General features: G+C 42.5%; 1 protein-coding gene across 3 annotated transcripts in view; it reads left to right on the forward strand.

The window, feature by feature from the left end:
- The window catches only part of LOC121535525 (rap guanine nucleotide exchange factor 4-like), a 39,163-nt gene extending 25,529 nt beyond the window's left edge, over positions 1–13,634 (forward strand). For 2 of the 3 annotated variants that reach the window (XM_041842668.2, XM_041842670.2), the window contains exons 11-30: positions 2,833–2,893; positions 2,970–3,046; positions 6,002–6,148; positions 6,286–6,466; positions 7,608–7,686; positions 7,838–7,988; positions 8,097–8,194; positions 8,316–8,340; positions 8,433–8,511; positions 8,751–8,897; positions 8,986–9,083; positions 9,734–9,859; positions 11,071–11,147; positions 11,274–11,375; positions 11,504–11,594; positions 11,697–11,747; positions 11,819–11,906; positions 12,024–12,088; positions 12,229–12,283; positions 12,665–13,634. In XM_041842668.2, coding sequence (XP_041698602.1) covers positions 2,833–2,893; positions 2,970–3,046; positions 6,002–6,148; positions 6,286–6,466; positions 7,608–7,686; positions 7,838–7,988; positions 8,097–8,194; positions 8,316–8,340; positions 8,433–8,511; positions 8,751–8,897; positions 8,986–9,083; positions 9,734–9,859; positions 11,071–11,147; positions 11,274–11,375; positions 11,504–11,594; positions 11,697–11,747; positions 11,819–11,906; positions 12,024–12,088; positions 12,229–12,283; positions 12,665–12,792 — 1,926 coding nt within the window. In that variant the 3' untranslated portion in view covers positions 12,793–13,634. The remainder of the gene's footprint in view (positions 1–2,832; positions 2,894–2,969; positions 3,047–6,001; positions 6,149–6,285; positions 6,467–7,607; positions 7,687–7,837; positions 7,989–8,096; positions 8,195–8,315; positions 8,341–8,432; positions 8,512–8,750; positions 8,898–8,985; positions 9,084–9,733; positions 9,860–11,070; positions 11,148–11,273; positions 11,376–11,503; positions 11,595–11,696; positions 11,748–11,818; positions 11,907–12,023; positions 12,089–12,228; positions 12,284–12,664) is intronic. The other variant, XM_041842669.2, reaches the window with a different exon arrangement.
- The last annotated feature ends 1,494 nt before the right edge of the window (positions 13,635–15,128 follow it).

Raw genomic sequence — 15,128 nt, forward strand, 5'->3', positions numbered from 1 at the left:
CCTCTCCAACACTGTGAGTCTTATCCCACCTCTCCAACACTGTGAGTCTTATCCCACCTCTCCAACACCGTGAGTCTTATCCCACCTCTCCAACACCGTGAGTCTTATCCCACCTCTCCAACACCGTGAGTCTTATCCCACCTCTCCAACACCGTGAGTCTTATCCCACCTCTCCAACACGTGAGTCTTATCCCACCTCTCCAACACTGTGAGCCTTATCCCACCTCTCCAACACTGTGAGTCTTATCCCACCTCTCCAACACTGTGAGTCTTATCCCACCTCTCCAACACTGTGAGTCTTATCCCACCTCTCCAACACTGTGAGTCTTATCCCACCTCTCCAACACCGTGAGTCTTATCCCACCTCTCCAACACTGTGAGTCTTATCCCACCTCTCCAACACTGTGAGTCTTATCCCACCTCTCCAACACTGTGAGTCTTATCCCACCTCTCCAACACTGAGTCTGTATACAGTGAGGGAAAAAAGTATTTGATCCCCTGCTGATTTTGTACGTTTGCCCACTGACAAAGAAATGATCAGTCTATAATTGTAATGGTAGGTTTATTTGAACAGTGAGAGTGTCACGTTCATTGAGTACAGGATTGGACCAAGGTGCAGCGTGGAATGCATACATGTTTATTAACGTAGTCACACACAACAAAACAACAAAAGCAACGTAACGTGAAGCTCACAATGGCTACACACAAACAAGCCAAACAAGAGTCAAGATCCCACAACATAGGTAGGCAAAATGGCTACCTAAGTATGATCCCCAATCAGAGACAACGATCGACAGCTGCCTCTGATTGGGAACCACACCCGGCCAACATAGAAATAGAACAACATAGATATTCACAATACATAGATATTCACACCCTGACCAAACCAACTAGCGAACTCTATGTCAGGGCGTGACAGAGAGACAGAATAACAACAAAAAAATCCAGAAAAACGCATGTCAAAAATGTTATACATTGATTTGCATTTTAATGAGGGAAATAAGTATTTGACCCCTCTGCAAAACATGACTTAGTACTTGGTGGCAAAACCCTTGTTGGCAATCACAGAGGTCAGATGTTTCTTGTAGTTGGCCACCAGGTTTGCACACATCTCAGGAGGGATTTTGTCCCACTCCTCTTTGCAGATCTTCTCCAAGTCATTATGGTTTCGAGACTGACATTTGGCAACTCGAACCTTCAGCTCACTCCACAGATTTTCTATAGGATTAAGGTCTGGAGACTGGCTAGGCCACTCCAGAACCTTAATGTGCTTCTTCTTGAGCCACTCCTTTGTTGCCTTGGCCGTGTGTTTTGGGTCATTGTCATGCTGGAATACCCATCCCGACCCATTTTCAATGCCCTGGCTGAGGGAAGGAGGTTCTCACCCAAGATTTGACGGTACATGGCCCCGTCCATCGTCCCTTCGATGCGGTGAAGTTGTCCTGTCCCCTTAGCAGGAAAACACCCCCAAAGCATAATGTTTCCACCTCCATGTTTGACGGTGGGGATGGTGTTCTTGGGGTCATAGGCAGCATTCCTCCTCCTCCAAACACGGCGAGTTGAGTTGATGCCAAAGAGCTCCATTTTGGTCTCATCTGACCACAACACTTTCACCCAGTTCTCCTCTGAATCATTCAGATGTTCATTGGCAAACTTCAGACGGGCATGTATATGTGCTTTCTTGAGCAGGGGGACCTTGCAGGTGCTGCAGGATTTCAGTCCTTCACGGCGTAGTGTGTTACCAATTGTTTTCTTGGTGACTATGGTCCCAGCTGCCTTGAGATCATTGACAAGATCCTCCCGTGTAGTTCTGGGCTGATTCCTCACCGTTCTCATGATCATTGCAACTCCACGAGGTGAGATCTTGCATGGAGCCCCAGGCCGAGGGAGATTGACAGTTCTTTTGTGTGTCTTCCATTTGCGAATAATCGCACCAACTGTTGTCACCTTCTCACCAAGCTGCTTGGCGATGGTCTTGTAGCCCATTCCAGCCTTGTGTCGGTCTACAATCTTGTCCCTGATGTCCTTGGAGAGCTCTTTGGTCTTGGCCATGGTGGAGAGTTTGGAATCTGATTGATTGATTGCTTCTGTGGATAGGTGTCTTTTATACAGGTAACAAGCTGAGATTAGGAGCACTCCCTTTAAGAGTGTGCTCCTAATCTCAGCTCGTTACCTGTATAAAAGACACCTGGGAGCCAGAAATCTTTCTGATTGAGAGGGGGTGAAATACTTATTTCCCTCATTAAAATGCTAATCAATTTCTAACATTTTTGACATGCGTTTTTCTGGATTTTTTAGTTGTTATTCTGTCTCTCACTGTTCAACTAAACCTACCATTAAAATGATAGACTGATCATTTCTTTGTCAGTGGGCAAACATACAAAATCAGCAGGGGATCAAATACTTTTTTCCCTCACAGTATATATATGATCTTGGACATAAAAGACTGTAGAATCACCAGGAAATGAGCTCACAAAGTGATTTTAATTGAGGAAAGCTGTTCCCAATTATTCCCATGCATAAATAGAGAGACATACCTGTATGTGATCATATCCCAATGTAATCAAGTTTTGAGATTATTCTGTTTTTGTCAAGTACTACATCTGTTTGGGATTCTTGCGGTCAATTTGCATTGTACAATTTATTTATAACTAGGTTTCCGGCCCCCCGACCATCCGCTCAAGGAACAATCGGCCCACGGCTGAATGTAATTGGGGACCCCTGGTCTAGCAGATCTAGCTGGCTTTTGTGCTTACAGACATTGATGAAATGTTCAGAGGTTTTTCGGGTGTTGTTTTAATGTTTGTTTTGCTGTGACCATCTCGCTTGCAGGTGAAGAGGGAGCTGGCGAGTGTTCTCATCTTCGAGTCTCATGCTAAAGCAGGAACCGTGTGTAAGTCCCTATCTCCCCATGCTGTACAGTGTGTGTGTTTTAGGGACACACATTAAGGTGTGCTCTCTCCTTCCAGTGTTTAACCAGGGAGAGGAGGGCACATCCTGGTACATCATCCAGAAGGGCTCTGTCAATGTGGTCATCTACGGCAAGGTATGACGTGTGTGTGTGTTTATACTTTATGTGTATATTATGGGCCTACAGTAGATTTGAAAGTAGCACAAGATGATGCTAACTAAAATTACTATGACCAAAAGAATGCATCTGCATACAATGGTATTGTATTCCCTAGGGGGACCAGTGCTACAGTTTGGGAAACTCTGGCTTCGCTCATCATAAGTCCATAAGTTATCACAGTGAATGACTAGCTCAATGGTCTCAGAACACACACACACACACACACACACACACACACACACACACACACACACACACACACACACACACACACACACACACACACACACACACACACACACACACACACACAAACAAACAAACATATATGTATATTTTCTTAAATTCCATTCCTTACTAGTTTTGTGTGTATTAGGTATATGTTGTGCAATTGTTAGATATTACTTCTTAGATATTACTGCACTGTTGGAGCTAGAAGCACAAGCATTTCACTACACCCGCTATAACATCTGCTAAACACGTGTATGTGACAAATTTGATTTGATTTGATTAGATTTTACACACACACATCTAATATAGTGTATAAGAGGTCAAGAAATAAGTTTTGTAGTGACTCTTATGTTGATGATGTAAAGAATATTTGCTGGTCTGTGGTGTGTAATGAGGAGCAACCAGATGCTGCACTTGACACAGTTATAAAATTGGCTTATTACAGTTACTAATAAGCATGCACCCATTAAGAAAATGACTGTAAAAACTGTTAAATCCCCTTTGATTGATGAGGAATTGAAAAATGGTATGGTTGAGAGGGATGAGGCAAAAGGTAAGGCAAATAAGTCTGGCAGCCCAACCGATTGGCAAACGTACTGCAAATGAAGAAATCATGTGACTAAACTAAATAAAATTAAAAATAAAATAAACTATGAAACAACAATGAATGAAATAAAGAATGATAGTAAAAAGCATTGGAGCACCTTCAATGAAATGTTGGGAAAAAAGGCAAACTCAGCTACATCATTCATTGAATCAGATGGCTCATTCATCACAAAACCCACTGATATTGCCAACTACTTTAATGATTTTTTCATTGGCAAAATTAGCAAACTCAGGCATGACATGCCTGCAACAAACACTGACACTACACATCCAAGTATATCTGACCAAATTAGGAAAGACAAGCATTGTACTTTTGAATTCCGTAAAGTGAGTGTGGAAGAGGTGAAAAAAGTATTGTTGTCTATTAACAATGACAAGCCACTGGGGTCTGACAGTCTGGATGGAAAATTACTGAGGATAATAGCAGATGATATTGCCACTCCTATTTGCCATATCTTCAATTTAAGCCTACTAGAAAGTGTGTCCCCTCAGGCCTGGAGGGAAGCAAAAGTCATTCCGCTACCCAAGAATAGTAAAGCCCCCTTTACTGGCTCAAATAGCCAACCAATCAGCCTGTTACCAAGCCTTAGTAAACTTAAGGAAAAAATTGTGTTTGACCAGATACAATGCTATTATAAAGTAAACAAATTAACAACAGACTTTCAGCACGCTTATAGGGAAGGACATTCAACAAGCACAGCACTTACACAAATGACTGATGATTGGCTGAGAGAAATCGATGATAAAAAGGCTTTGAGTAAAGCCAGTGTGTCTATGTATGTGGATGACTCAGCACTATACACGTCAGCTACTACAGCGACTGAAATGACTGCAACACTTAACAAAGAGCTGCAGTTAGTTTAGGAATGGGTTGCAAGGAATAAGTTAGTCCTAAATATTTCCAAAACTAAAAGCATTGTAGTTGGGACAAATCATTCACTAATCCCTAAACCTCAACTAAATCTCATAATGAATAATGTGGAAATTGAGCAAGTTGAGGTGACTAAACTATTTGGAGTAACCATGGATTGTAAACTGTCATGGTCAAAACATATTGATACAACAGTAGCTAAGATGGGGAGAAGTCTGTCCATAATAAAGTGCTGCTCCGCATTCTTAACAACACTATCAACAAGGCAGGTCCTACAGGCCCTAGTTTTGTCGCACCTGGACTACTGTTCAGTAGTGTGGTCAGGGGCCACAAAGAGGGACTTAGGAAAATTATAATTGGCTCAGAACAGGGCAGCACGGCTGGCCCTTGAAAGTACACGGGGAACTAACATTAATGATATTCATGTCAATCTCTCATGGCTCAAAGTGGAAGAGAGATTGACTTCATCACTACTTGTTTTTGTAAGAAGTGTTGATAAGCTGAATGTACTGAGCTGTCTGTTTAAACTACTAGCACACAGCTCGGACACCCTTGCATACCCCACAAGACATGCCACCAGAGGTCTCTTCACAATCCCCAAGTCCAGAACAGACTATGGGAGGTGCACAGTACTACATAGAGCCATGACTACATGGAACTCTATTCCACATCAGGTAACTGATGCAAGCAGTAGAATCAGATTTGAAAAAACAGGTAAAAATACATCTTATGGAACAGCGGGGACTGTGAAGAGACACACACAAAGGTACAGACACACGCATACGCACACAAGCGCTAGCACACGCACTCTACACACATGTACATTGTAATATTGTTGTATGGTGGATTATACATTTTCTATTGTAGATATGTAGTGGTGTAATAATGTTATGTGACGTACTGTTTTATCTTTTGTTTTATATGTAATGTAAGTGCCTTAATGTGTTTGGACCCCAGGAAGAGTAATGGGGATCCCTAATAAATACAAAAAAATAAAAATACACACACACACACACACACACACACACACACAGTTTGATTAGTCACAATCTTCATTAATGCGAGCACTTCTCCAGCTGTCTGAATCTTCCTGTCAGCTTGCTCCCAGTTACAGTGTGTGTGTATGTTTTTGTGTGCGTGGCGTGTTCACATGTTTGTGTGTGTGAATCTGGAACTTGTGTTTTGACCTTTGCGTGCATACGTGTGTGTGTGATCCTCTTCAGGGTGTGGTGTGTACCCTGCACGAGGGAGATGACTTTGGGAAGCTGGCGTTGGTGACTGACTCTCCTCGAGCTGCCTCCATCGTCCTCAGAGAAGACAACTGTCACTTCCTCCGAGTGGACAAGGAAGACTTCAACAGGATACTCAGGGTAGAGTTGTATACTGTACTGTTCTGTTACTACATTGTGCAATACAGTACCGTACTGTTTACTTTAATGAAATGTACTTTACCTTACCTTACCGTAACTTACTTTAAGGTAATGTCCTGTAATTTACTTGACTTTAGGACGTAGAGGCAAATACAGTGCGTTTGAAGGAACATGAGCAGGCTGTTCTGGTCTTGGAGAAGAGTCCCAGAGCGTCCAGTCTGGGAAACATCAGGTACACTGTCATGTCTGGAACCCCTGAGAAGATCCTAGACCACTTCCTGGAGACCATGAGGATGGACACACACCACTCTGACCCAGGTACACACACACACACACGCACACACACACACACACACACACACACACACACACACACACACACAAACCGCTTACACACACACACACACACAACCTGGTAGAGATAGACTGTGAGTCCCTAGGGTTGAGGGTCTGGGCCCGGTTGCATAAAACATCTTAAGTTAATGTCCCCCTAATCTTTTCCCATTAAGTTTCCTTAACTTTAAGTCAGTTGCACAAAACATTTTAAGGCGAATTTCCCCCTTAAATTAAGTGAAAAAGATAAGGGTGCCTATGAGGTCCCTTAAATGCTTCATTCAGTATGGATATCAATGTAAACATAATTTGTGGATGTTGCTTTCCTCTGCCCTGGTTTCAAAAGGAAAACATCCAGCAGCAAGCTAGGTAGCTAGCTAGCTATCTACTCAGATAAACAATGAAAGGCGCATAATCCATGGCTACAAATCTAGCTGGCTAGCAAGCTACCTACTCTGTAAGCTAGCTTGAAGCGCTAGACAGTAATAGAAACAAGGTGAGAAAAAACTAAAAGAAACGTGTTTTATTATCTTCTGAATCTATTTGTTTCTCCTGTCTTGAATGTAGAAGTTCTATTTTGCGATCTCAAAATAAATGTGATCTCTCTCAGGTCATCTCCATGGTAACCAGAGACTATTTCTGCCATACATGCCATCAAACTACCCAAAAAAACGTAAATTATGCCCTTACCTAAGGAAATGTTTGAGGGGCTCTATGCAACACCCTTAAACCATTCCCTTAGGTAAGGGGAAATTATTCCTTAAAGTAAACCCTTAAGGAAAAAGGTAAGATGTTTTATACAACCGGGCTACTGTATGGGATTGGATGATGGGTCGGTGGATATGTATGAATAGATGGGTCGGTGGATATGTATGAATAGATGGGTCGGTGGATATGTATGAATAGATGGGTCGGTGGATATGTATGAATAGATGGGTCGGTGGATATGTATGAATAGATGGGTCGGTGGATATGTATGAATAGATGGGTCGGTGGATATGTATGAATAGATGGGTCGGTGGATATGTATGAATAGATGGGTCGGTGGATATGTATGAATAGATGGGTCGGTGGATATGTATGAATATCTGTTTTCTAATATTATTATTATTATCCCTCCTCTCAGACCCTGCGGTAGATGACTTTGTCCTCATGCACTGTGTCTTCATGCCTAACAGCCAGTTCTGCCAACTACTCATGGCACAATATCCTTTTTCTCTTTCCCACTCTGCCCTCTTGTTTTCTCCTTATCCTTCTCTCTCTCTCTCTCCAGTTTCTCTTCTTGAAGTTCGGTATGTTACATATAGGTGACAGTTATGTTATAGTTGTGTGTTATATCTTTAACCCTGTGTGTACCTACCATGCGGTGGCTCCCCCGGGTTCGGAGCAGGAGAGGTTGGAGTACGCTGTGACCTGTAAGAGACGAGTCCTCAATCTGGCCCTGCGCTGGGCTGCAGTACACAAACACCACCTACAGGAGGAGCCAGCAGCACTCACATTCCTGGAGGTACACACACACACACACACACACACACACACACACACAGAGAGAGAGAGCGAGAGAGAGACACACACACCTGAGGAGTTGTCTGAGTGTGTGTGTTTCTCTCTGTAGGAGCTGTATGGGAGTGTGTCCAGTGTGTCCAATGACTCACGGATCCTCAGAGCTCTGAAAGACTTTGTACCTGACTTGGAGAAGATCGTCAAACTACAGTATGTAAAACCTGATCTCTAACGTCCACAGTGACCCTAACCCCATAATCCTGATCCTCAAACCAATATAAAGACATTAATTATTAACACATACACTTGTTCTCTTGTTTATTTTCCTCAGTTCAGAAGAGGCCAAACTGAAAAAGGTACGCAGACTGTGTGTGAGAGTGGAGTGGTGAATGTTTCTGTCTGTCAAGGTGTGTGTTGTTGATCTCTGATGTTGTGCGGTCTGTCTCAGCAGAAGGTCCTTCTTAGACAGTTCAGCAACGGAGACGAGAGACTAGCGAAGACACAACCCATCAGGAACTGTGATGACAGTCAGTGTGTTTATGTGATGTTAAAAGAATGTGTGTCTTTCTGCACTGTTTCTTTCATCACAAGCCTCTTAGAAACAAGTGTATATGTGTGTGTGTGTGTGTGTGTGTGTGTGTGTGTATATCTGTGTGTGTGTGTATCTCTGTGTATCTGTGTGTGTGTATCTGTGTGTGTGTGTATCTCTGTGTATCTGTGTGTGTGTGTATCTGTATGTGTGTATCTGTGTGTGTGGTGTGTGTAGTCCTGTTGAAGGTGTACTGCAGTGACCACACCTACACCACCATCCGGGTTGCCGTGGCAGCCACAGGGAGGGAGGTGACCAGCGCTGTGGCCAACAAACTTGCCTCAAACGACGACCTGCTATTGGTCCACCTCAGCTCCGCAGGCGGTGAGGAGCCAATCACATCTCACTTCATTTGCATAGCATTTATTACTGTCATTTTCTATTCCTGTGTGTGTGTGTTCTCCTGTCACAGAGAAGCAGATGCTGAAGCCCAATGATGTGTCAGTATTCTCCTCTCTGAGCATCAACGGGCGTATGTTTGCCTGTCCCCGGGACCAGCTCAATGCTCTGGTGAGAGAGAATGAGGAATAGAAATTGGTCAATAGGGTGGCCTTTGAGACACCATCAGTGAGTATGTTTACATGCACACTAATAATTTGATATTAAACTGATTATTTCAGTATGGCAATAGTCATGTAAACACTTTAATCTGCTGATCTTAATCGGTGTAAGGTCAAAATGGAAGTAAGCATATGGCGATTAAAACGCCTGGTTTTCTGACTAATCTTTTGAATGATTAGGACATGTAAACAGGTGTATCTGATCTGTGCCAGCACCGGTAGTGCAAGCCTCTCTCTTTTGCGCGAGTCAACTGAGCTCGGAAAAACTGAAAGTATGCATCTTAGAAATAGTTTTCCTATACAAACTCAGAATCAAATAAGCTTTGCAAATATAACATGGTCGCTGTGGTACAACGTTTATTTTGATTGGGGATTTTCTGCATTTATTTAAGTCCCATCAGGTTGCCTGATTTCAGATGTGTCCATGGAAACATGATTATTAGGGAAATCGTTCTTCTTGCAAATAATGTAAACGTTTTAAACAAACTATTATATTAATCTGACTATCCACAATAATCATATTATTGTGTGCATGTAACCATACTCATAGAGATGTGTAGACATGAACCCATTGTGAGTGTTTGTGTGTGTGTGTGTCAGACCCCTCTCCCAGACCAGGAGGGGCCCTCAGCGGGGTCCATGTCCAGTTTTGAGCTGATGAGTTCTAAAGACCTGGCCTATCAGATGACCCTGTACGACTGGGAACTCTTCAGCTGCGTTCACGAGGTACACACACACACACACACACACACGCTCACACACACACACACACACACAAATCAAATCAAATCACATTTTATTTGTCACATACACGTGTTTAGCAGATGTTATTGCGGGTGTAGCGAAATGCTTGTGCTTCTAGCTCCGACAGTGCAGTAATATCTAACAAGTAATATCTAACAATTTCACAACATATACCCAATACACACAAATCTAGTAAGGAATGGAATTTAAGAAAATATACATATATGGCCAAGCAATGACAGAGCGGCATGGACTAAGATACAGTAGAATATTATAGAATAGAATACAGTATATACATATGAGATGAGTAGTGCAAGATATGTAAACATTATTAAAGTGACTAGTGTTCCATTTCTTAAAGTGGCCAGTGATTTCAATAGGCAGCAGCAGCCTCTAATGTGCTAGTGATTGCTATTTAACAGTCTGATGGCCTTGAGATAGAAGCTGTTTTTCATTCTCTCGGTCCCAGCTTTGATGCACCTGTACTGACCTCGCTTTCTGGATGATAGCGGGGTGAACAGGCAGTGGCTCGGTTGGTTGATGTCCTTGATGATCTTTTTGGCCTTCCTGTGACATCGGGTGCTGTAGGTGTCTTGGAGGGCGGGTAGTTTGCCCCCAGTAATGCATTCGGCAGACCGCACCACCCTCTGGAGAGCCCTGCGGTTGCGGGTGGTGCAGTTACCGTACTAGGCGGTGATACAGCCCGACAGGATACTCTCAATTGTGCATCTGTAAAAGTTTGTGAGGGTTTTAGGTGCCAAGCCAAATTTCTTCAGCCTCCTGAGGTTGAAGAGGCTCTGTTGCGCCACACACACACACACACACCCTAGCTAATATGAGATAAACACGCTGTCTATTTCTCTCAGTACACCTGAACCCTATAGGACATACAGTATGTCCTATCTGAATTTGACCAGTTTCTCACAGCAGGAAAAGAATCCTGCAGCAACAGGAAATGTTAATTATTATGTGTATTATAATTAATGGACATTTTTGTATGGGTTGATCCATTTTCAGTTAGGATAAATCAAGTCTGACATTTTAAAGTGGAAATTGCTAACTTTAGAAGCCTTTTTAAACCTCAAATACACTACAATTTGCATTTCCTACTGCGCAGGAAAATTATTTGTCACAACAGAGTGATCAAATTAAGATCCTACACCTGTAGGTTTTCTTTGTCTTCCCTGCTGTAGCATGAGTTGTTGTACCACACGTTTGGACATCAGAGCTTCAGGAGAACCACAGCCAACCTGGACCTGTTCCTACGCAGGTCTGAATATAATCAAACATAAATCATTTCTAAATAACTTCTATGACATTGTCCTAGGCAGGTTGATGGTACATGTTACAGTATGTTATTTGACTGAAATGTGTGTGATTGTGTGGTTGTGGTCAGGTTCAACCAGGTGCAGCTGTGGGTGGTGACGGAGGTGTGTCTGTGTGGTCAGCTCAGCAAACGGGTTCAGCTGCTCAAGAAGTTCATCAAAATCGCTGCTCAGTGAGTCTTGTGCACACAAACAATCAAACACCCACTCGTTCTGTAGATACTCATACTTATAGATTATTGATGGCACTGAAATGCTTTTTCACAGTCTCTCATTGTATTGTTGGTGTTGTTTCTTCCAGCTGTCGGGAGTTTAAGAACCTGAACTCGTTCTTTGCCATTATCATGGGCATGAGCAACCCTGCAGTCAGCCGACTCACCCAGACCTGGGAGGTAAATCATGACAACTACTATACTGTTAAACTAAACTGCAGTTTTTCTATTAAATCCGTAAAAAACGGAAGCCCCTGAACCTCTCTCTCTTTCTGTTGTCAGAAACTCCCCAGCAAGTTCAAGAAGTTTTATGCTGAGTTTGAGAGCATGATGGTGAGTTGCTCTTCAAAGACCCTTAAATGAACAATAAAGTTGTTGACTGTGATGTGTGTGTGTATTCCAAGGACCCGTCCAGGAACCACCGGGCGTACCGGCTGACTGTCACCAAAATAGAGCCACCAATCATCCCCTTCATGCCCCTCCTCCTCAAAGGTAAGCCCTCGGTCACGTTCAGTAGGTATACAACAGGAAACGTTTTAAAAACTAAGATGAGGTAGTTTATAGTACGTCCTCTGTTTTAAACTCAGCTTTTTTCTATTCTGTTCCCAGACATGACTTTTAGTCACGAGGGCAACAAGACATTCATAGACAACATGGTCAACTTTGAGAAGATGGTGAGTACACACAGGTGTTCATAAGATGCTCATAAACTATTCATGCCATCTGTAGGGATGTTGTAGTATCCACAACCTTCATAGAACATGAATACAAGTTCTGTATGATATGTGACACTGATTGTTGTTGGGTTTTCCAGCGGATGATAGCAAACACCATCCGGGCGGTGAGACACTGCAGGAGTCAGCCGTTCAGTGAGTGTCTGATCATGACTAGTGGTCCTTTCAGCTGAACCCATAACAATAGGCATTAACAATACATATCTTTCTCTGTCTGTCTCTGTCTCGCTCTCTCTCTCTATCTATCTCTCTGTCAATCTCTCTGTCAATCTCTGTTACTCTCTCTCTCTCTGTCAATCTCTGTTACTCTCTCTGTCAATCTCTCTGTTAATCTCTGTTATTCTCTTTCTCTCTGTCAATCTTCTCTCTCTCTCTCTCTCTCTCTTAATCTCTCTCTCTCTCTCTCTCTCTCTCTCTCTCTCTCTCTCTCTCTCTCTCTCTCTCTCTCTCTCTCTCTCTCTCTCTCTCTCTCTCTCTCTCTCTGTCAATCTCTCTCTCTCTCTCTCTCTCTCTCAGACCCTGAGGTGTGTCAGCCCAATAAGAACCATGCTGAGGTGAGGGGTTATGTCAGGAAGCTGTGTGTGATAGACAAGCAACGGACCCTGACAACGCTCTCCTATAGGCTAGAGCCCCGCAGGACCTGAGCCCTGAGCCTGCCCACCATGCAATTTTTACCCTCTATGACATCATACAAAACCCTCAGCCTCTGTATAAGATCAAAGGTAACTTTCATTGCTATGACATCATATGGCTTCATTGGGCCTCTATGACATTATATGGAACAGTCAGATGTCTATGACATCACATGGAATTCTTAGCCCTCTAAGACATCTTACTGAACCCTTAGCCTTCTATGACATCACACAGAACCATCAGCCCTCTCTGAAATCACACAGAACAGTTTGCCCTCTGTGACATCATAGTGAACCCTCAGCTCCTCTGTGACATCACACAAAATCTTCAGGTCTGCTATGAATCATATAGCACCCTCAGCCCTCTATGACATCACATAGAAGAGAGATGATTTAGAGATAAGAGACTTGATTTCTCTATGTTACTTGTAAGGTTACTGTAAATGTAGATAGAAAACTGGAAGTATTTAAAAAGTAACTGAAAAAAGTCACAACTAGAGGTTTTAAGTCTTATTTACATATTACCGTGTTCCTTACTATGAGCAGATGTCAAAAATATGAAAAAGTATAATGTTACAAATACCAAGATTTACATAAAGTATTATAGAGAAACAAAACCCCTAGCTTTGTTACGCCAGTGTTCTGAAAACTGTCCTCAAGTTCTTGTTTATTTTTGCATTAAAGCACAACTCATGTAGCATATTGTTATTCATGTAAAATCAGTCATCTTTCTCAGTTGTGTTCTTTGTAAATGTGGGTACTGTATATTTAACTTGTCCTAGATCTTGTTTTACCTCAGGACCTCATCATGATGTCAGTGTGTTGAGAGCGTATAGTCTGTCTGAACTGTAAATAAAAATATCTAATATAATAATCAAAACATTTGATTCTGGTGGTTATTGCTGACTTGGTCACTGTTTTTGTCCCTGAAAGTGATGTCACCCAGTCTGTCCCCTTTTGATGATGTCTACGCGGTCATTCCTGGTTGGTCCACATAGATAGATAGAGGACTCTAGTGCTCAAAAGCACCAGTCAACTGGGTGGGACTTCCTGTGGGTTAAGGAAGGATCACATAATTCCATCTAGGTCATAAGGATGGATCAGCCAATGACTTATAGTCGTGAGGAAACATTAAATAACTGCAGATGGTAGTAAATCGCCAACCTTGCTTTGTTAAAAAAACACCAGTTGGCAGTATGCCCCATTTCTGTTTGTTTGCCAAATCATAGAAGTAGTAGTATAATAAAATGTACCACTTCAAAATGGAGATGGTCTCAATGGCCCTGCCCATGCTCTCACAGACACCATAATGGGACAGATACAATGTTGTGTAATCTAACTATCTCTATGGGTTGGTCATGTCACCATGGTCATTCCAGACTGGTGATGTCACTGCCCCCTTGTTCCTGGTGTGTGTGGTGGGAGTGAGTTTTTAGTTGCTGAGTGAGTGAGAGACGAACTAGAGTAGACTCATTGTCTCTGACCTGTGTGTGGGGGGTAAAGTGTTTTATATAGAAGCAACAAACCCATGCATGAATGCTCTGGATGCCAGCAGCCATATTTGAAGTGACAGGTCACACACAGAACAAACACTCCATACACTGCCCGGGAAAGAGAGAACAGGCAGGAAAGCAGAATGTGATTAACAAACACACACACTTACACACTCTCACTCCATCTCTCACTCCATCTGTCTCTCTCTCCATCTCTCTCCCTCTCTCTCTCCCTCTCTCTCTCCATCTCTCACTCCATCTCTCTCTCCATCTCTCTCCCTCTCTATCTCCATCTCTCTCTCCATCTCTCTCTCCATCTCTCTCTCTCTGCTTTCTCCCTCGCTCTCTCAATTCAATTTCAATTTAAGGGCTTTATTGGCATGGGAAACGTATGTTAACATTGCCAAAGCAAGTGAAGTAGATAGTTAACAAAAGTGAAATAAACAATAAATATTAACAGTAAACATTACACTCAGAAGTTCCAAAAGAATAAAGACATTTCAAATGTCATATTATGTATATATACAGTGTTGTAACAATGTGCAAATAGTTAAAGTACAAATGGGAAAATAACTCATCATAAATATGGGTTGTATTTACGATGGTGTTGGTTCTTCAGTGGTTGCCCTTTTCTTGTGGCAACAGGTCACAAATCTTGCTGCTGGTATTTCACCCAATAGATATGGGAGTTTATCAAAAAAAGTTTTTTTCAAATTCTTTGTGGATCTCTGTAATCTGAGGGAAATATGTGTCTCTAATATGGTCATACATTTGGCAGGAGGTTAGGAAGTGCAGCTCAGTTTCCACCTCATTTTGTGGGCAGTGTGCACATAGCTTGTCTTCTCTTGAGAGCCA

The sequence above is a fragment of the Coregonus clupeaformis genome, chromosome 21 (assembly GCF_020615455.1).
Source record: "Coregonus clupeaformis isolate EN_2021a chromosome 21, ASM2061545v1, whole genome shotgun sequence".
NCBI lineage: Eukaryota > Metazoa > Chordata > Actinopteri > Salmoniformes > Salmonidae > Coregonus > Coregonus clupeaformis.